The 23,090-nt window shown below is 41.1% G+C and overlaps 1 protein-coding gene across 1 annotated transcript in view; it reads left to right on the forward strand.

The window, feature by feature from the left end:
* LOC135709597 (uncharacterized) overlaps window positions 1-21,777 on the forward strand; it is a 57,349-nt gene extending 35,572 nt beyond the window's left edge. The window contains exons 2-3 of the mRNA XM_065231987.1: window positions 21,106-21,206; window positions 21,679-21,777. Of these exons, the coding sequence (XP_065088059.1) occupies window positions 21,106-21,206; window positions 21,679-21,777 (200 nt within the window). The remainder of the gene's footprint in view (window positions 1-21,105; window positions 21,207-21,678) is intronic.
* The last annotated feature ends 1,313 nt before the right edge of the window (window positions 21,778-23,090 follow it).

Consider the following 23,090-nt stretch of genomic DNA (forward strand, 5'->3'; position numbering starts at 1 on the left):
TTGCACAATGTGTTCACCACAACTTTTATAAAACCCTTGTTTACACTGGTTTGGAGAACCTATACAACTGCAACACAAAGGTGTTGTCTAACGTATTCAGTAAAACGTTTACTCAAAATCAATTTCTTGTTGAAGAAACGCTTCCATTGTGATTTTATTCAACTGCATGCTGAATATTTAATAACTGTACAATTTGTTTATTACAACTTCTGTAAAACTCTTGTTTACACTGGTTTGGAGAACCTGTTCAACTACAGCATTATATGTATACGCGGTATAGGAGTAGAAGCAACTTTTATACAACGTTTATAGATATATATTTAAACTCAAGCTTTATTATTTTGGTGAAAGCTCTTATACAACGTTTGTAGACACTTCCTGACAGCTGCTTTGAAATTTAGTAGAGAGGAAACCTGAGAGGCGTTTGTTGCACTCTTTTATGACTCCTAAATAATCATTGTACAGCAAGCGGTGAAAAGCGTTTATAGCACTTTTCAATGACTCCTTAACAACCGGATAGAAGCAACTTTTATACAACGTTTATAGATACATATTTAAAGTCAAGTTTTATTGTTTTGGTGAAAGCTCTTATACAACGTTTGTAGACACCTCCTATCAGCTGCTTCGAAATGTATTAGAGATTGAAGCTGAGAGGCGTTTGTTACACTCTTTTATGACTCCTAAATAATCACTATACAGCAAGCGGTGAAAAGCGTTTATAGCACTTTTTAATGACTCCTTAATAACCGTTGTGTAAGTACTCACAATATTCGCAGATTAAAATTAGTTTAACAATTGTCGTGGTACGCCAAAATAATTGCTTGTACAGTTTTTATTAATTTAATTTATTTGTGCACATTGAAAAAATATGTAATTATGCCATAATTCACATTCTGTGATCATGGAGGAAGTAGTAACAAGCATCTGTTTAATCTTTGATTGATATTCTTTCAATTAATCTCTCTTATCATTAATTAAGAGAATTTATCTAGAAATGTTATCGTTGATTATATGATATATGTCTTAAATTAATGTTTGCATTTATTAATAACACCTATATATAATTTACCTCTACTCCACCGAGGGTTTCACGAAGCAAGATTCGAACTCATGATCCCGGTTAGCCAGCCGCTTCTGTTTCCATCTGCTCTATTCTTGAATACATATTTTGACCATATGAGAGAAGTATATGAAGCTCATCTTGAGTGACTTCTCTTGCAGTCGAATAATTGCCTTACGGTCATATAAACATACCTATCACTTGTGCTATTTTTAGCAACAAAATTGTGGTCGAACGTAAACAATCATTTAAGAGTGCTCCAAGCAGCTTTTGAAGCTTTTAACCAAATGGCAATACAACTACATTCTTGTTCAACTCTGGAAGCTATTATTCAACGTTTGATCATCTCAGGTGTTTTATAAGAGCTCTTAATTGTTTGTTGGGTGTTATGGGAGGGATTTTCCACGAACCGGTTTCCTTGTACCGTTTAATGGTGCGAAAGATGAATCTTTCGTTTATTCCGAGTGGTTTCAGCGTCTTCAAAATAGAACACGGTCTATGATGCTTCGAAAACAGGCTTATCACGAGTTCCCTTTTCGCGTCCATGATTATCACGACTACGAGTATCAAACGAATGAAAATTCAAAACAAACTTGCATGCCGTGTTGACATTTGAACACACTCTAAAAGAAAAATATGCAGACATGTATGTGATTAACCCATTTGATACTACAATTGCTTAAAAAACACTGACAGGAATTACCTTTCAGCTTTCACCCTGTATAACAGCCAGCTGCAACGTGCCTTCTGATCGCGGCGAGGGCAGGCAAGCACGAACTCTGTGACCGGTCTAAGGCAGAATACCTGGAGCTATTCGGCACCACCAGCCGTTTGACGGCACTGATGCCGGGCGGAGACGAAGGAGCAGATGTAAGCCGGCATTCCCATGTGCTTTCAAGATCGTGCTCAGTGGATGCAGTATGATCGCAACTCGTTCGAGTGATTTTCAGCATTTGCGGTGTACGAGCAACCAGCCAGCAAAACTCAACAAGCCCGTGAGTAGAAAAGTACAAGTGTTAAGTTTAAGTAGGACAGGAAAAGAAGGTGTAGGCAAGCTAGGATCGCCTAATAATTGTGGGATATGATGTGATGTCACACAATGAATAAATAACCTGCTCCAATTTACCCCTACCACATCCACTAATTTTCGCTGATTTAGTGCGCATATGGTCCTAATCAGTAGCGGGTGGTCTGTCGTTTCTCCTTCCACGTCAGGACCTTCCTTTGCAATACCGATTCGTGCCTTCCTGAAAATTGACCTTTGCTCATTTTCCACTTTCTATAAACGATTTTCACACTGTCGTACTCGGAACTATCAGCTCTTTACTTACTTCTCCTCATACATCCTATAAAATGGAGATAATTGTGAAACAATTAAAACTAAAACAATTCATCAGTGTTCCTTTTCACTTATCTGACATGAAAAAAATAATTTATTATTGAAATTCCATGTACCTCTGCGAGATATTCCAGCTGAAAAAGTAAGAGTTTGTATCCAAGACACGATCGCCACCGATACGAAAAAGAAACTTGAACGCGGAGCCGTTTTATTCGGCTTGGTGCCGTGCTATGGTTATTCGGTGCACTCCGTGCGGCTCCGTGCCAGGGTCCGGTGTCAGATCGAATACCGTGCTTCTTCTTCTTTTTTTTTATCGCAGTCTACCTGTAGCTATTTTTTCTGATTGACCTTTCCGGCGATACTGTACCTCTTTACTCCTATGGGAAAACCCCACAAACAACTGTCATTCTGTGCGTGAAGCATGGCGGGCTGTTCCGTACTCTGTCGCTCAAATGAAAAATATCAAAGGGGCTGTTCATTAACTACGTATACAGTTTTTTGGGATTCTTGACCCCCCTCCTGAAATTTTAAAATTTGTATGGACCGTGGACAAATAGCGAACCCCCCCCCCCCAATGTATAAGTAGTTAATAAACAGCACCTAAGGAACTATCAATCTGTGAAGAGCCAATGCCGTCAATGCGAATTGATGCAACAGCGATTTTCACCTTGTAGCATGAATACGACAAATATAATTGCTTTAAAACCATAGTTTTTTTTTCAGCAAGGTCAATTCAAAGTTAATTTTGTTGTTCTTTTTTTCACTGGCGAATACAATTTGCGTCACTATAACGTTATTTAGAAAACTTTCTCTAGTTTAATAGCAAAAATAATCATAGACGAGAATGATGAGTAGTAAAATTAGCACCAGAGCATCATAGAAATTCTGAATTAACATTAGAAAAGGGCCCTTCGGCATTTGTAAACAAACCGTTCTAAAGACCTTTCCTCACAAAGCGAAGGCCACCCACGCAAACCAACGCCATATCGTGTAGGGGAAACTTTCCCTTATCCGATGATCGTGTTGGTTTGCATCTTAGGTGACCTTTGCTTTGTTAGGAAAGGGCTTTAGAACGATTTGTTTACAAATACTGATGGGCCCTTTTCTATGGTTGATCTAGACATTTTGCTTCACTCGAGTTGTTCGCAGATGACAGGCGTTTCGTTCTTGTGGTTTTCTTGTTTCTTTATTACGTAGTGCCCATCGGAGCGACGAAGTATTTTCACCCTGTTATTCATAATTTTCAACATTTCGAAAATGGCCAACACATCCGTATCCGAACGGACCCTGTTCCTGTCGAGAGAAATGACAGACGCAATTAAGAACGCGTTTTAAGTTTGCTTCGCACCATGGATTCTTATGTAAAGGGAAAACCTGCTTGGCCATTTTTCTAAACTATTTCAGAACAAATTTTTTGAGTTCATCGAGCATAATGAAACTATGACACAGAACAGAAGGAGAAGTGCAAACAAATCGGTGAAACAAAAATGGTTCGTTTTTCTGCTCAACAAGCGATGTGTTGTGGTAGCGTTCCACACGGACTTTCTATGTGCACTCACACTATCATAGCATGCTGCCTATCTTAACTGCAGGCAGAAGATGCCTTCTACCGCTAGGTGCGCTAGTGTTCGCAAATGACTAGTGGAGCCACTTTCTGATCCGAAGTTCCACTCCTGTGACTATGAGCTACTTGCTATTACTTCCATTGAAAAACTCAGTTTTGACAAAAACCCAAATGGGACCGAGTATAGCGCATCACCAACAACGAACGATTCGAAATCATGAGCGGTTCGTTGGCTCCGTGCCGCACGGTGGCGAGCCGAAGCCCGTAGCACCGCGTTCGGGTTTCCCTGTGGGTCGGTGGCGTGCTAACATGTTGCACCGACACCGGGTGCTTTATCGAAGAAACCCAGAGCTGTGTATACATGAGTAGGTTGCCACCGTACCGCACCGAGCGGTGTTTTTACCAAGTCTGGATAGTGGTGCTCATGGGTTGCACCTGGATCGATTGGTGAACATTTTGGTGAAAGACGATGGCATAGTAGTCCTCGATTGATGTTCTTGGCGAGTTAATACGTCACAAACAATGTACATATTTGTTTCAAAGGGGTATAGTCAATTGTTCTACCTTGTATTGAAGACTGAAGACCCTTCTCCAGCATTTCAACCAGTAGATAGAGCAATGTTGTCTCTAACCGTTCTGATCATGTCTCGGTAACATCGATTTCTTTCAGCATCAGTTTTCAGCTGCTTCTTCGGAGGTTTGTCCGCTAGTAGTTCCTTTGCGCGCTCAAGTGATCCGCGGTTGTATTGTGTAGCCAAATGCTGGCTATATCGATAAACTCGCAAACAATTTCTCAAATATCACTTACTTCGCGCTATAATTGTAGAAATTTGAAGATATTGAACTGCCCATTAATTTTAATGTATGGAAATTAAATCTGTGTTAGGGAAAACACATCAATCACAAAATCTGAGCATACCGGACCAGTTATGGAAAATCATTTGCATTCATTTTATACATTCATTTTCATGCCTCTAACTTTTTTTTATCAACAGTATTCCGCAAAATGATGTATGAAGCTTTTGTAGGTTTTGTTATTAGCTACAACTTTTGTTAACAAATCAGATCCGTATCGCTTATGCATCACAAACTAGAGCGGGCAGAACTTGTTACTGTTTTTCAGTGAATGTAAAATACATTCACTGAAAAACAGTAGTGACTTCTGTTCGCTCTGCTTCGGCATGCATAAGAGATACGGATCTGACTTGTTTACAAAAGTTGTAACTAATAACAAAACCTACAAAAAATCTGCAATTAATTTTGCGGAACGGTGTTGAAAAAAAAGTTAGAGGCAAATGAATGTAAATGATTTTCCATGACTGTACCGGAAAAAAAATTGAAAATTAATGAAAATTTAACTTTATTGATCACAAACTTTCGAGTCTCGCACATTCCCATGCTAATTCTTAGCTCTGAATGAAGTTTTGAGTGTACTCTAACAAGTAATGAAGAGTTTGCCTGCCTCAACCTGCCCCATTGGAAATATAAGCGATTTGAAAAATTTCGGTTATTATGGGAGATTTCAAATTGTACAAGAGCCGGCTTGGAAACAAACTTTTTCAACAATTATTTTGCAACTTTTGGAGTTATATTCGGTTGGTATAGTCGAAATATATTGTTAAAGAACATTTTCTTATATTTCATGACCAACTTTTAAAAAGGGCTTAAGCTTTTGTACAAAACGAAGTCATCATTATCATAAGTACCTGTGTTATTACGATTATAGAAGCATATGCGTAAGTATGTACCTACGCATATGCGCGGATGAGTTTAATTTATACCTAAGTCTGTACTTAACCTACTGTAGTGTCAATTTGAAGCCATAGTGTATTTTGTGTAGCTTTTATTTAAACTACTATAGTGTAATTCAAATTTACGGTTGATACCAAGTGTGAGCATGGATAATAGAACCATTATTAATCTATTAGACGCAAAATTAAGCCATAGTGACAATGTTCACAGAGCCATTGAATTCATTTGCGAAAATTATAACATCTCGGTGGAAAAACGTAAACGTCTCGATGAAAAGATCCATAAAATCGTTACTAAATACATCAACAAATGGCATGAAGCTAATCGCACGAAAGAGCGATTTGATCGTATTTTCAGAATTGGCTTGATGGAGAATATGGCATCGAGGAATTCATCGAACAGGAGCAATGTGTTGCCTCAACTTCGGCCTCGGGAACAAAACGTGGACGACCTTCAAAACCTTTCTTGGATTTGAGTGAAAGAGGAAAACGTCGCGTCATCGATAAAGAAGCAGTTGATCCAAAATTCGATACCATCGAGAAAGCTTTGTTATTTGCAAGACGGACCGCTTATAATCGAAAGGATTTTAATTTAGTTAAAGCTATTGGGCATATTTGTAATTTGGGATGATGTAAAAGTATCATATTCTTTTCATCACCGCTGGCCATTGGCCAGCGGGGCAAACGACTGGGTAATGCGTACCACCAGTACCGCGAGTACTTGAAGGATAAAATAGACCCCATTAGTGGTCCATTAGCCTCTTACCCAGTAACTCCTATCCCTACCTCCTCGTGGTGTCTCCTGGGATATGAGCAACCTTAGCGAAGATCGGGTAACCAACCCCGGTGGGAGCTTTGGTCATATGCTGACAGGGAAGGGGGCCCCTAGCGGGTTCGGCCTACACGGCCTGAGCGTCTGTTCACCATGGAGGTGCGGCTAAAACAGCGTCTGACTGGCATCCAGCGGCTGAATAAGAAATGCTGTATTGTGTCAGCTAAATCTAAGATGGCAGCCCCATCTACACAATAACTGAGCGTCTGTCCACCATGGAGGTGCGGCTCAAACAGCGTCTGCCTGGCATCCAGCGGCTGAAACAAGAAATGCTTATCCCCGAAAGCTATACCCAAGATGGCAGCCCCATCACGGCGGATAGGAGACCTTAGGCTAACTACCTACTGTCCCCGAAACTTTACAACTGTTACAGAAACCAATAGAGAAAGATCACGGACTGATATTACGGCAACGACTTTTAGCGCAAAACAACGGACAAGAATTGGAACATGGAATGTACTAACGCTAGCCCAACAGGGGAAGCTGGCACAACTCGCCAGCGAGGCTCGACGCATGAAGCTCGAAATCCTGGGACTAAGCGAAGTCCGTTGGCCAAACTTTGGAGAACACAAGCTGCCGTCGGGACAGGTACTACTCTATTCTGGTATTCGAGGTGAAAACGCTCCCCACCACCGTGGAGTTGGTTTCCTGCTTAGCGCCCAAGCAAATGCGGCGCTCATCAAGTGGGAACCTATCAATGAGAGGATAATCGTTGCCAGATTCAGAACGCGGGTTCGTAACCTAACCATAATCCAATGTTATGCACCAACCGATGCTGCCGAGTTACAGGACAAAGAGAACTTTTACAGTCAACTGAATGCAGTCGTGGATAAAATTCCGAGAGGTGACATCAAGATCTACATCGGCGACTTCAATGCGAAGATCGGCTCCGACAACACGGATTATGAGCGTGTCATGGGGCGCCATGGTCTTGGCGAAATGAGCGAAAACGGTGAGCTGTTGGCAGAGTTTTGTGGCAATAACGACATGGTGATCGGGGGTTCGCTCTTCCCCCATCGACCAGTGCACAAAGTCACGTGGGTTTCCCGTGATGGACATACCGAAAATCAAATCGACCACATCTGCATCAGCCGAAAATGGAGAAGGAGCCTTCTTGACGTTCGGAACAAACGCAGTGCCGACATCGCGTCTGACCACCATCTCCTCGTTGGAGAGATCCGCCTTCGTATCGCGCGGGTCCAGCGGCGGGAGGAGCGGCTAGGACGGCGATTCAACACACGCCGATTGGAAGATCCAGCAGTAAAAAGGTCATTCGTCGAGGAACTGGAGACCAGAGCTGCGGATATTCCTGATGGTGGCAGCGTAGAAGAGCAATGGACGGCGATCAAGGATGCCTTTACTGAAACGAGTGAAAACAACCTGGGCGAGCTGCGCGCTCAGAGAAAGGAGTGGATCACGGATGACACCTGGAGGAAGATAGAGGAGCGGAGAAATGCAAAAGCCGCGATAGAGCGGGCGAGAACCAGAGGAGCGAAGAACCAGGCCCGCCAACTGTATTCGGCTCTCGAGAAGGAAGTGAAGCGCTCGTGTAGGCGGGATAAGCGAGCGTGGGTGGACTCCCTAGCCGATGAAGGTGAGAAAGCCGCAGCAACAGGCGATATCCGTCTCCTCTACGATATCTCACGACGCCTGAGTGGAGCAAGGATGAATCCTAGGATGCCAGTGAAGGACGCGACTGGTCAGTTGCTCACCGACCCCACTGATCAGCTGAAACGCTGGTTTGAACACTTCGAACAGCTTCTACAAGTTTCGTCGGTCAACCAGCCATCAACATCTCGGCATGAACCGCCAAGAGTGCGACGCATCACTCGCATCAATTCTGAGGCGCCATCCCTACCGGAGATCGAAGCTGCTATCCGAACCATGAAATCCAACAAGGCTCCCGGGGTCGATCGCATATCAGCAGAGATGCTCAAAGCTGACCCCATGCTATCTGCACAAATGTTGCATCAACTATTCTGCAATATCTGGGACACCGCGACTTTTCCGGCTGACTGGATGCAGGGCGTCTTAGTGAAGGTCCCAAAGAAGGGGGACCCAACTGTATGCGATAACTGGCGTGGCATTATGTTACTGTGTTGTGTTCTCAAAGTTCTATGCAAAGTTATCCTCAACCGGATACAGGAGAAGATCGACGCGACTCTCCGACGGCAGCAGGCGGGATTCCGTGCTGGAAGATCCTGTGTGGACCATATTGTCTCGCTCCGCATAATCTTGGAGCAGGTCAACGAATTCCAAGAGTCCCTTTACTTGGTTTTCATTGACTACGAAAAAGCTTTCGACCGACTCAACCACGAAAACCTGTGGGGCGCCCTAAGGCGCAAGGGAGTTCCGGATAAAATCGTCAACCTCATCGAAGCTCAGTATGAGGCTTTCACGTGCAGGGTGCTGCACAACGGAGCCCTATCTGACCCTATTCGGGTAGTCGCTGGAGTGAGGCAAGGATGTATTCTATCACCGCTACTGTTCCTCATCGTAATCGACGAGATAATGGTTGGTGCGATCGACCGTGTGCCGAACCGTGGGTTGCTCTGGCAGCCTTTTACAATGGAGCATCTAAACGACCTAGATTTGGCGGATGACGTTGCTTTAGTATCACAACGGCGTTCTGACATGCAGAGTAAGCTCGACGATCTCGCCGAACGCTCCTCAGCGGCAGGTCTCAACATCAACGTCAGCAAGACTAAATCGTTGGATATCAACACGGGAAATCCATCCAATTTTACGGTAGCTGGTCAGGAAGTGGAGAAGGTTGAAAGTTTCCAATATCTTGGCAGCCAGATAGCGTCGGACGGCGGAACCAAGAGTGACATAGGTGCACGGATCAAGAAGGCAAGGGCTGCTTTTGCGAGTTTACGAAACATCTGGAAGTCAAATCAGATTAGTCTCCGCACGAAGATCCGAATTTTCAACTCTAACGTGAAATCTGTACTGCTGTACGCTAGCGAAACATGGTGCGTATCAGCGGAGATCACACAGAAGCTGCAGGTGTTCATCAACCGATGCCTGCGGTATATAATTCGTGCTTGGTGGCCTCACAACTGGATTTCGAATGCCGAGCTCCATCGACGGTGTCACCAGAAGCCGATATCGACAGAAATTCGGGAACGTAAGTGGAGGTGGGTTGGCCACACTCTACGGAAGAGCGGAAATGAAATCTGCAAACAAGCGCTGGATTGGAATCCAGCCGGACATCGCAGCAGAGGCAGACCCAGGGGCTCATGGCGGCGAAGCCTAAACAAGGAGATTAAGCAAGTCGACCAGAATTTGACCTGGGCCCAGGTCAAGGCGAAAGCAAACAATCGCCCAGGATGGAGATCTTTCACGTTGGCCCTTTGCGCCAGGGATGGCGCTCAGGACACTTAAGTAAGTAAGTAAGCATATTTTAAAAAACCAAAAAAGCTCTAAAACCATGCTGACTCAACTAACTGATCAACGAGGAATGATGTCACCAGAAGAGGCTTTTAGTGTACTTATCGAGGCTGGATTGAGTAGATTTTAATACGAAGTAATACATAGTGAATCATCTTCAAGATTTCCACCTTACTATGTAATCGGAGCAGTGAAAAAAATATGCGCCCCTCCTAGTGAATTCATCGAAAAAAGTGCATTGAAAATAAGAGTGCTGATGGAAAATACAGTGAAACGAATCGTCCAAATAATTGATGCACAGCTCAACTAGTATATGGATAGCAACGATCTAGTTTCTACGGAACTGGTTCTTCTATGTAGCTGGGGTATGGACGGATCAACTGGATATTCGCAATATCATCAAGTGCTACCAGAAGGATGTCAGGACGATTCAGATGTATTTTCGTCCACTTTAACACCAATTCAGTTGTTCATGTACAATAATCGAAAGAAAATTATGTGGTTTAATCCCATGCCTCAAAGTATTCGATTTTGTAGGCCATTCATCCTTGAATTCATTAAAGAGAGTAAAGTTATTCTGGCTACAAAACAGGATGTAGAAAAAGAAATGAGTGAACTAACGCCAGTGAAAATTGAACTCTCAAACGACTAGTTTATACTTGTTGATTTTGATTTTGTCCTCAGTATGATAGACAGAAAAGTCTTAACCTATATCACTGGAAATTCGTCGATGCAGAATTGTCCAGTATGTGAGGCAACACCAAATGTAATGAGTGATGCAGAGAAATTCGAGGAAGGATTTATATCAAACGAAGAATCCTTGCATTACGGCATATCTCCACTTCATGCTTGGATAAGATTTTTCGAATGCCTTTTGCATATTGCATACAGAATGGATATCAAAAAATGGAAGGTAACGAAACCGTTCAAAGAACTATATGAACAAAGAAAAAAACATGTGACGACACAGCTTTACGAAAAATTTGGAGTAAGAGTAGATCAACCACGATCGGGTGGAGCAGGTACCAGTACTACAGAAAACGTTTGTCGAAGAGCATTTGGAAATCCCAAGCTTTTAAGCTCCGTGCTGAACATTGATGAAGAGTTAATTTTCAGATTCCGGAATATATTAATTGCTATTAACTGCCAAGAGCCAATAAACTCGGAAAAATTTGATGCATATTGCAAAGAAACATATAGGCTCTATCTTAAATTGTATGATTGGTACAGAATTCCTGCAACCGTGCATAAAGTTCTCGCTCATGCCGGAGAAATAATCATACATTCACCAGCACCACTTGGTTCATTAACGGGAGAGGCAGCAGAAAGTCAACATAAACAATTGAAAAAATATCGAACCCATCATGCAAGAAAACGATCAAGAGTAGAAAATTTACATGATGTCTTTATTCGTGCCATTAATTAATCGGACCCACTCATCAGTTCCATTTGTATGGCAAAAAGACGACAGTTAAAAGTATCCCTGGATTATCCCGACATCGTGAAAAGTTTCATGATATTTGAAAATTCTGTAAGTGATTCAGTAGTTGATACTAATAATCTCAATGCCTTGGAGGAACTTATGAAAGCAGTCGATGAAATTGAAGAAGAATTTGTTCATGATGATATTGTAACAGAGGAATAAAAAGAAATTCGTTGAAACATATTTGATTTTGATTATTGTATCATGGCTTTTTGTATTTTTTTACAGAAGATTTGTTGAAAAAAATAAACATATTTCCAAAAAAAAACGGTTTTTTTTTATTTTTTACGGTGTTCCCCCCAATAAAACCATGGTAGGTTGTCTTTGTTCAATAGATTTTATTCTCTGAAAACAAGCTTGAAACTGTAACCGTTGTAAAATCGTAAAAATTAAATTTTAATTAATCAAAAGTTAGGCCCTTTTCAAAAGTTGGTCCTGAACATGTTTAGAAGTGATAACGCACACCTTATATTGATGAAACAAAGCAAGAATAATAGCAGAAATTGTGAAAAAAATGATAGAAATATTTTTGACCGCCTGGTTGTATGAAAATGCCCCATAGTGCACTGCTGCTGCTGCTTATGATGATGACCACTGGACACTACGACTCACCACACGTGGTGATTGAATAAACATTTTTTTTTCCGTTGGTTTGTTTTTTCCGTCGATCTTGTTTTCCGTTCTGAGCACCAATGCTACCGACGTGCCAGGAAGGCAGCTCCCACACCTGGACCCTACCACCTATCGACCCATCAACTCATGAACCGGGGACCAACGGCTTTACTTCCCATCCGAAGGAAGGCTTGATCAGAGATGTTATGAGAAAAAAATTCGATTGAATTCGATTTTTAAATCTGTGTTAGGGAAAGCGCTTTTCGCATTTTCATTATTATATCAACAGTTGCACATTCATGCAATCTTCAATAGTGAACTTTTGAAAATTAATTAGGTGTTCATTTTAGCAGATTCTTTGATGACATTCCAATCGATTGGCTTGCTTAGAATTAATATCCATCCGCTATTGACAGAGTTATAAGTGCTAAAAACCTAACCACTTTTCGTAACGCGGTCGATTTTGTTGTCGAAACACGTAATCCTACGTCAAAAAGTTCAAACTTTGACCGCTTTCCGGAACCCCTAAACCAAGTGCCATTGGACCCTCATTTTTGACTGGGTCTATATCGATCCAGTGAACGTTTTGCATGCAGTCTGTTTGTTAAATTCAAGATGACCGTTCTCATTGGCACCCTACTATACAGGGTACGTGAGGTCCACGATATTAAGCTCAATTTTCAAGCGTACGTGTGTGCTCTACTGCCAATCATCGTCATCATCATCATCATCGGGGAGGGATGGTGGTGTTGGGGAAAAATTAGCTCTCGAGTAGGAAATTATCCCTAGAATGAGATGCACACATTGCGTGCTTTAGTCGCGTATTGCCCGACTAAATTCATGTCAAGTGCGTTGGCAACGGTTACATCACCGTTGCAAGTGCACTAGAAAGCGTCGATGGGGTGTGCGATGATAGCACGTGGCAGTTAGAGCCACTTGGTGTTTATACTGCGAAAGCAGGATAATCTCAATTTTATGAATTGAAGCAATCACTCTTAAAATATAATACATTTGTTCAGGCTTTGAAGAAAAGCGCTTTGAAATTCTCTGCCAACGTTCAGATCAAAATAAACGGGCATAGACAGCACCGTACTCAGCTGGTGGTAACGTTGGCACCTGCTTGAGCATAAATGACCGCACATATCGTAGCTGCTACGTCTTGATTGACTCAGTCAGAATCGATATAATTAGGGGAAATGTATGTAATGTCGGCTTTAATGCCCGTAATTTGGGCCCATACATAAATTCAGCAATCGAAAAAAAATTCTATAGCGCCCAAAAATATCCATTAGTACCGTTCCAATGACGCGTTCATCTAGATTATATTGATACATAGCAGATTTTTAGCGATGGGCCCAATCTTAGATCCATAGGCCAACATAAGAGCCATTTCCTCTATGTAATTATAATTTAGCAAAAATTAACATTTATCCTAAAACAGACTCTTCAACATGTTAAATCTTTTTTTCAAAGCACCACGCAACAATGTTGTTTAGCAAAATAACTGCCTTCGTCTAAACGCACTAAGCAACCGTGTTTACGACTGGGTTTTCCCGACCAAAGTCGTTATTTCGATTGCCAAGTACAACATCGAAATTCAAGCATACCAGTCATTGCGTTCCAACCGCAGCTCGAACAGTTCCCGGTAGTCGAGCAGTAGTTGCTGGTTCACTCCGTGTCGTGCTACATTATGCTGTGTGACTGGTCCCAATTTACAGCCGAGGAAATTATTCCTGGCAATTACTTTCGAAAACCGCAGAATCCACCCACAGCAGCAATCTCCTGCTCCGGAATAGGTACGATAAGTACACAGCATCTACAACAGCTCTATTTCCTGCTTGCAGCAGGAGAAGTTCAGAAAACAAGCACTCACAGAAAACTTTCCAGAATCTGCGGCGGTGGATCACGCACCGATTTTCACCCCCTCGGTGGGTTTTGCGAAATCCGGCTGAGAGTGTAGTGCAAATATTTGCGCCACAATCAACGAGGCCGCCATGTATGTGGTGATGACATAAACATTTGCCTGTTTGCACGTGGGTTTGCCAAGGTGGTTCAGGTTTCTTTTTCTTACAATTCCAAAACATCACCTCCGAAATCAGTCACGCTGCAATTAACAAACTATTTTGCTTTAAATAAAAACAATCCATTTGCGGCATCATTTGGGTCTTCTCCCTCGCTGCGGAGTTCTGATAAATTGTGTGCGGTTCGGGGTACAACCAACGAGCGACAGAAGGAATTTTCACAATTAAGCCAACCGAGGACTTGGTTGCCATACCGGGGCTGTATCACGGCTTCAACAATAAGAACAAGAAGCACCAGAAGATACCGGCTATAATAGAGGAGTATCTATGTAGGTAGGTACCTACGCGTTCGCTAGGGGGGTGCTCCCAAAGGTCAAAGGCGGAGGGGCCTAAAATATCCGATAAATTTCAAAGGCATCCCTCCGGGCTGGCTGGTGCTATTTTGCTTCGAATCGGAGCGCTTTGGTGCACAGAAAACCACAGGCAACCATTTTGAGGTTAAGAAGGAATAATTAAGGCGATGATGGAAATTGTTTGCTCGGTTTGTGCTACGGCCAAGTTTGTCGCACTATCTTGAAACTGCTGTGGGGTTGCAAGGTGGGGGGAGTCTTATGGGAACCAACTATAGATGAAAGAAAAATGGGTTCATTTTACGTGTGTTTGCCAGTTCAAGTGAATGAAAAATCACACGACAGTTGGTTATGGGAATTTTGCTAGACTATTATGCCGCTGCTTCGCAGTTCGGTTGATAGAGAAATTGATGAGATTTTCATATTTGATCCGCTTATCATGAATGAAAAGACTCCTGTTGATGGAATACTTGGAGAGCAGTTTCGTTACCAGAGCAGTAATCTGATTTAAAATTCTTTTCAATTTTGTGTTATTTATAGAATTCGAAAATTTTGCATTATATACGATCAAACTTCCAGCATAAGTAGATTCCATTATTTTATTACATTTTGATTTAGATTTAGACAGGGACGTAGTGAAGGTTGGAGTAAACGACCCCCGCCAAACGCGGCAAGGCAAGGCGGTGAATACAAAAAGGTTTTCTCAGCAACTTCTCGACGACATTAATTTCATTGTCATTTAATCATTGAGCGTAATACCTAGCTGCAGAGAAAAATACTGATCGTCTATGAAAAAATACACGGTAAATAGTAAGATTTCCAAAAAAGTGTTTAAAGCTTAAATATCTCGAAATGTCCATGCTCAATATTAATAAATTTTTAATTGAAAAAAGCTCATGAAAGATGCAAAGTTTTTAAGTTCTGCAAACCTTGGACACTTATAAAGAAGAGAGAAGGATTAGTAATTTTCTATTTAATTCCGTTCCCTTAATTGCTTATCCTTGACAGATACACGTATTTCGTCTACAATGTGCAGACTTCTTACGCGTATGCAGTGTGGTTTGGGCTCCATACCATGAAACTTATATAAATCGTAGAATCAGATCAAAATCAGTTTATGTTATTTGCTCTTAGGAAACTAGCCTAGGGTTAAGGGTTGTAATATGGGTGTAGTCCTTTCATTCGGCCTATCACGCGAATAAATAATTAATTAAGGAATAGTACCCAAAAAATGAGGAAAATATTGATCACTTATGATTGATAAATGTGTGCCACAAACAAATCAGTTTATATCAGAATATTTCAGTACATTTTCAGTAAATAATAAAATTGGTTGAGAATATCACTCTGTTCAGAGTTTTTAGCCGCCATGACTTCTCAGGTTAAGATGGGAAGGTTGCACTGACGATCATAAAATGGCCTGATTATGGCATTTATTGAATGGTCTCACCTGATAATACACACTAGATGTAAAGCTCACAGTTACTGTTTGAATATTTTATGTTTATTTTAATTGAGAATCAGTGTTTCCTAGGGAGTTTTCCGATTTTCGACACACTTTTTATGTGATTAATGTTTAAATTGTAAATGTGAAAACGCGGATAAAAGTGCTCTTTTACATTAACTTAATTTAATGTCTTCGGCTGACATATTCCTGAGTTAAATTTCCATGAGATAAAAAGAGAAGGCAAAAAAACCTACGCAGTCAATGAGTAGAATTGAAGTGGACAGTTAGGATATTTTTAAATCAAAAAGGCTCAATTAATTCGCTACGGTCAACAAATGTTGCATTAAATGGCAAGCAGTTCACTATTAGACATACTTTTATGCTCACTATGGTTGATGGGAAAGTGTGTAATGTAGCAGCTGAAACACCAACGATGAAATGTTATGTATGTGGCGCAAGTTCAATGGATTTCAATAATCTTGGTGTTAAAATGGAAATTAACACAGATTCTCTTAAATTCGGATTTTCCATTTTTCATGCCAGGATTCGTATTTGCGAGACAATATTACATCTTTCTTACAAGTTGCCGATCACAAAATGGCGGTTAACTGGCAATGAAAAGCAAATCGTCAAAGAAAGAAAAGAACACATTCAAGAAAACTTCAGAAAAAATTAGAACTCCTTGTGGATTATTCGCCAGGCTTTGGATATTCGGATGGCAACACTAGTCTAAGATCCTTTGCTGATCCGGAAGCCACTGCTCATATATCAGGTTTGATTTTAATTTGATCTACCGTTTTAAAGTTACATTGGAGACACTAGCTAGTGGTTTTAAAATTGATACGGAAAAGTTTGAAACAGCGGAGACATTCGACTGTATCCATGATACGATGACTCCAATTCTGCATAAAATTTTAATCCACAGTTATAGAACATGCACTGCCACCAATAGGGCAGTTGTCAGGAGAAGCTATACAACATGGATGTACTGAATAGACTGCTGCTGAAATCGCAGGTAAACAACGTAATTATTATCATATGTGAAAGTAAATAAATATTCATTTAGGATTAATAAAAATTCCACGAAAAAAGTCAAGGGTTTGGACGACAGAAAAATTGCAAATGTTACTCTCAGAGGACTTCATGCAAGAAAGCGAAAATCGGCTGAAAAAATAAGAGATGAAAGAAATATATCGAACTGACGTTTCAAATGAACAAGAAAATGTCTTCTCAAATTCGGAAAGAGGTTTTTTTTTTCATTTGTCTTTTTACTTGTTTTTTTTTGTTTTTGAATTGTTAAATATGTTGTTTTTTGTAATACTCGGGGTAATATCATTACTCTCTTAAGGTGAAAGTTGATGGAATCCGAAAATTGGCCGCTATTTTGTTTATTTTGCCTTACCATTTCGAATTTTTGGCGCCTTGATTCCCAGAAACGACAAAGTTTCCGTGCATGAAATTGTAATGACATGTATGCTGCAGTTCAGCAAAAGAGTGATTACAATTTGGCACACGAAATCCTTTTAGTTTCTGAGATCTGTGTCGCCAAAAATTTGAGGTGGCAAGGCAAAATAAACAAAATAGCGGTCATTTGTGGATTCCATCGGTTTTCAACTTAAATCTCAAATTTTTATATAAATATCTTCAAAGTGTTTTTATGTTACTTCATACGCGAAGTTAGAGATTTTCAGAGTTGGTTGGAAATGCTAACATGAAGCTTTAGTGTGATAATTTATTAGCTAGAGAATGATCTTTATTTATTTATTTATTTATTTATTTATACAATACAAGAATAATAGCACAAGTAATCTACAAATGATTTTCAGAGTATATGCTACTATTACACTACCGATGTACCTATCAACCTAGCTGAAATAGTTGCTGCATAAGTTTTTGAATGTTGTCAAACTTCTTGCTGTCTTGCATTCCCTCGGTAGTTCATTCCATAATCGAATCGAACGATAACACATTGATTCACTTAAAAAATGTGTCGAGCATCTTGGAATAATTAAAACACTTGACCTAGAAGATTGCGAGTTAATAAAGAAGTTTCGAAGATATATCGGACTTTCGTTTAAAATTTTAAAAGTTTAAATACACATTCTAAGTTTCATGTAGTTGACGAAATCGTAGGCGAGTAATAAATTAGAAAAGTTAGAAATGTGATCGTATTTCCGCAGGTCGTAAACGTATCTGGTAACGGCATTAAATACCAAGTTTAATTTCTTTGTATTTGTCTTAGAAGTTAAACTAAAGAGAATATCCCCGTACAAAAATAACGGAATAATCAAGGATCTAGCAAGGTGAAGTCTGATATGTTGAGGCGTGGAGTGACGTAACAAAACTAGGGAGTAAAGCGTACAATAAACTTTGCTGCACACAGCATTGACTTGAGCATTAAAGTTGAGGTTACAATCCATTACAATACCAAGGTTTTTAATTGTGTCAGAATACATAATGATATCACCACCCATTTTAACTAATGAGATATCCTGAATACCAGTTCGTTTTTATCTAAAAATAATAGTTTGTGTTTTTACCCTATTCAAAATAAGACCATTAGTTTCTCACCATTTTAAAATATTTTCTATATCACTATTTAATAATGATATAGTTTCAGAAATATTATTCAATTTGCTAGAGATGTATAGTTGACAGTCATCTGTGTGAGGTGCACAATTGACTGAATGGATTACCATTCAGTCATAGTGCAATATCCATTGATGAACCCCTCGACGAGCTGTCAACTGGATGAACAGGATGAATCTATTCATCCTCTTTAATCTGACCACCCAACGACGCTTCAATCAGCAAGCATCTCGTTCATCCTCTTTCGTCGCAGTGCAGTTGAATAGGTAGGTTGTGCCTGCTCTCCAAAAGGGTTGGGTGATTCCGGTGGGATACGGTCCAAACCTCACAATGGCGATCCTGCCAGGTTTTAGCTACTATTCAGTGCTAAAATAAATTGAACCATTTCCATTAGAATCACCCAACGATTTGAGAGGGCTAAGAAGTGGAAATTGAAGTGTTATTTAAAAGAAAGGCTAGTCGTAAAGTCCAACGTGTATATTCGTCAAATTTTCGTCTGGTCTATGAGAAAGTGTGAAGCGCGAACCGCGAACCGCGAGTGGAATGGAATGATACCAACAAAAAAAAAGTGTGCATTGTCAATGTTCCTGATAAGACATTTTGTTTTGCTTTGACGCGTTTGTTTTTTTTTTCTTCGTTACGTTGCCTTTCAAAAGTGACAATAGTTTCCTGCAGTGTAATATCACAAACGAAGTGACAGACGGAGCGGCTCGAAATTTGATTTGACGCACTTACATTTACAATTTTCGAGTGTACCTCACGGCAACACTATCTACTCATATGTACTAGATTAAACTAGGGGGTACCGCCTGTTATCTCTTTTTCTCTAACGAAAATTGAAAGGGAGAGCCTGTTGTCAAACAGCATGTCATTATATCGCTTCTTTTGTATAATGAAAGACCATAGGCCAAAATGATTAGGGATGAACACATCGGGTTAACATTTGCTTACAAGTAAACGATGTTGAGCTGTCAATGACTCGCGCTTGTTGCAACTGTTGCTACAGATTTCTTCAGTCCGTGCTAGAAGCCTAAGTCACAGTCATTCGCAACCGAGAAGACATATACATCGTTGTTAGACGCCAAACAGAACCCGGCCATACTCGGTATGCTGGTATACATTCACTCCTCCGTAGCGGAACTGGAAGGATCCACCCAAGCTGCCGGATATCAGTTTTGTCTGCTCCAGCTTCTTCTTATTATTCTGCAGAACCAGACAGTGCGAGTACTGGTCGTGTTTGCCAAACCAACCGGTGGAATACTAATCAGAAAGCCGATTTCTTAGGCACGTTGCATTTGTCGCAGTAGATCGTCACTTGCCGCTGCACTTTCATGGAGCGGATTACAATCGCCGTGGCAGTAGTTTCGTCGTACAGATCGATCACTGGATCGATATCAACCCGATAGGTATGGCCGGCATGCTTCGCGTAGTGACGCTCGCTCATGTCACGGGGAATCCTTTCCGAACAGGTGGCGCATTGAAACTTCTGTAAGAATCGATCCGGACATAGGATTTGATGTCACGCTTTTGTCTCTTGCTGCCTCGACTGCTCAGCCTCTTCTTATTCATCATTCAAAACATTTTCCGGTACGGGTGCGGGTAGTGGATGTCCCTGTCGAATTGGTTGATTAGACGAGATCATCGTCATCGACAAGTACCAGTTATCAAACTTTCCAGTTATCATGCAGATGGAGCTTTCAACGAAGTAATCTCTTCCACCTATGCAGCACAAGCTCGGTTAACAAGCTGCGGCAAGTTTTTACGTCGATGCAAATGGGAAATTGGAATTCAATCTGAAATTGAAAACCAACCCTAATAAAATTGTTATGGTTATTTTGCTTAACGACGTGTTCGGGGTATCATCCAAACCATTTGTTGAATAGTTTTATTATTTGGGTTTTCGTTCATGTATGGTAGTTTTTTATTAGGGAAACAGTAAAAAAAGTTGTTGAATATTACAGCAGCTAAGCTGCACATAACATATACACATTAATCCAGTCAGTAATGTTTTACTGGGTTTTTGAATTGCGGACTGTTCGAAAAAAGTTTAAAACGCTGCAGGAAATTCAAAAATATGAAACTTTTTCTGAACTTGTACAGATAAAGTTCTGTTAATCTAATTTCTTTTTTTTTTTCCTTTGATTTGTTTTTCGTCGATCTGGTTTTCCGTACTGAGCACCAATGCTACCGATGCCAGCACTGATAAAAATCCCCTTATACCTTTTGGCAAATTTCCATTGCTGATTATTCATAAAATGTATAAGGCTACCACCTACCAATTTGTTCCGAACGGCCGGAAGACCAAGCTGAGGCATGCGATGCTCACTATGCCCCACTTGTTCACTATGCCCCTCTTACCCCTACCATAAAATCACAACGAAAATCATGGTATATGAGAAATGTACAATAAAAAAGGGGGCTTGTTAGGCTAAGCATCTTAACAATAAAAATATTGATTGTTGTCGAACAAATTTGATCTCATCAAATTAATTTTCATTGATAATTGTATCGTTAAAAACGAAATTTATTGTTTCTCCTTTCCAATAATTTAATAATAAATTTGTAATGTGCCCAAAATTCAACCGTAAAATTCATTGTAATTTCGTTATTTTATTATAATTTTTTTTTTGCGGCCATCCTCGGTATGCATTCGTTACTCCGTAGCGGAACCGGAAGCTCTCGACGAGGGCGATCTAAAGGAGGAGAATTTACTCCGAAATCATGCCGAGATCCATCGAATCAAAGAGGCGATCGACGTGCTGGAGGTGAGAATGAAGGAGGATTGGATGAAACTTATTTTTTTTTTTTTAATTTATTACGGCTAGAGATGCTGTATGTCAAGCGTTTGAGCATGATTGCGGTACGATGCACTATTCTGGACTGGTCTACTATACGTGGCAAAACTAGTCATTATACCTGCTACGTGTACCTTGTTACCTGAAGACGAGGAGGGAATCTTCGGATTCATGGAGGAGGACATCAGAAATGAGGAAGCTCGTATGCGAGGACAAAAGTGTTACATCTGCAAGGGTTGATGCATATATTATGTCACGCTCTAGGGGGGGGGGTCTAAGATTTTGTGACAAGCAATGCATTAGGTATTGGAAAAACTTCACGATAGGGGGGGGGGGAGGTAAATTTCTCTTCGATTTAGCGTGACATAATTAATGCATGGGCCCCAAGGAACGGTATGCGAACGTTTTGTGTTGCACGAAGAAGTGCTTCCGTTCATTTCAGACGCTTTGTGGGATGCAGAATGAGTGCCTGTCGCATTACGTGGATACGTTCCAGTCGTGGTGCGATAAGCACGTAGCGCTGGTGGGTAAGGTGAAATAATCCGGGACCGAAGCCTGTGGGATTTGCTACGATGAGATGGGACCGTACAGGAAACTGGAATCGATTCGTGCTGTCAGAATGTCTGGTTCCATCGGAGCTGCATGGCACAGTTTGCCCAATCGGCGGGGTACTTTTTCAAGTGCCCTTTGTGCAACAACAAGGACGACTTTAGTCAGCAGATGCAGCAGCGTGGCATTTATATTCCACTGCCACGAGGAACTTCCGTCGAAAACTTCGAGGAACTTCCGTCGAAAAATTGCTTCGAGCCAAACCGGTCGTATCAAATCGTTGACTTCTTCGGACAATGAAGACGAAGCATCCTCCGCCGGATCGTCGACCGTGTTCGATTTCAACTATCGTGTGAATTTAACCAAAAAAGCAGTGCCGAAAATCGATGGTAGAATTGCAGTCGATCTAAGAGTTCATCCGTTCCGACACGGACACGCTAACGAATGCCTCGGTGGGACATGAGATCGTGCGTCCCAAGACGCCTGCCAGAAATCTTTTGAAAAACTGTTCAAATTGTAGCTTTTCGGGTCGAAAACCGTCCCACGAAAACGGTCCACCAGCGAGTCTGATCCGGAGTACGTTACAGCGAAGAAAATTAGGTTGATTTAATTTTAATGGTGACCTTCCTTAGACGGTGAATTTTCCAGCACTAGTCAGGTCTTTCACACGGCGCAGTGGATTACTGCCAACGGTGCCACCTCAAGTGGGAATGCGATTCGAAACCGGGTTGACGTTGATGCTCAAAAGTGAGAAAATGTTCCGGATTTCACTACCCACATTAAGCGAATGTCAGCTGGTATTGGCGTTGACGGCACTGTCGAAAAATTTGCTCTTCCAGCAAATGTAGACAGTTTCTTATGGGAATTTTCGATGGAGTGAAAGGATAGTACGAAGTCCGCAGTGTTTCACGCACAGTCTGACGTTTGCTTATGGATTTTCTCATAGGAGTAAAGAGCTACAGAGTCACCGTCAACGCCAATCACGCTGCTTTCAGGTACTGAGGGAGAACCTTCCAAAACTTCTAGTGTTTGGACTGGTGGAGATTGCTTAAGTATGATCCCGATGAAAACATTTTGCGTACACGTATACGTGACGTAGTGTGCGTAAGATAAACGTCAGCAATCTCTATGACACAAAGAATGCACCTGAAACCGACGGAGTATCGCAAGTGCTGTGGTGAGGCAGAAGGAAACAAGTTAGCACTTTCATTATCACGACGTTCTTATGCATAATCTAGTGTGACGTAACGTTGGATCATGCGTAAGAACACCGTGAGAACGAAAGAGTTGTCAACATTCCTTCTG

This window comes from Ochlerotatus camptorhynchus, unplaced genomic scaffold, assembly GCF_037179485.1.
Source record: "Ochlerotatus camptorhynchus isolate MF236.1 unplaced genomic scaffold, CSIRO-AGI_Acam_v1.1 ptg000361l, whole genome shotgun sequence".
Taxonomy (NCBI): Eukaryota; Metazoa; Arthropoda; class Insecta; order Diptera; family Culicidae; genus Ochlerotatus; species Ochlerotatus camptorhynchus.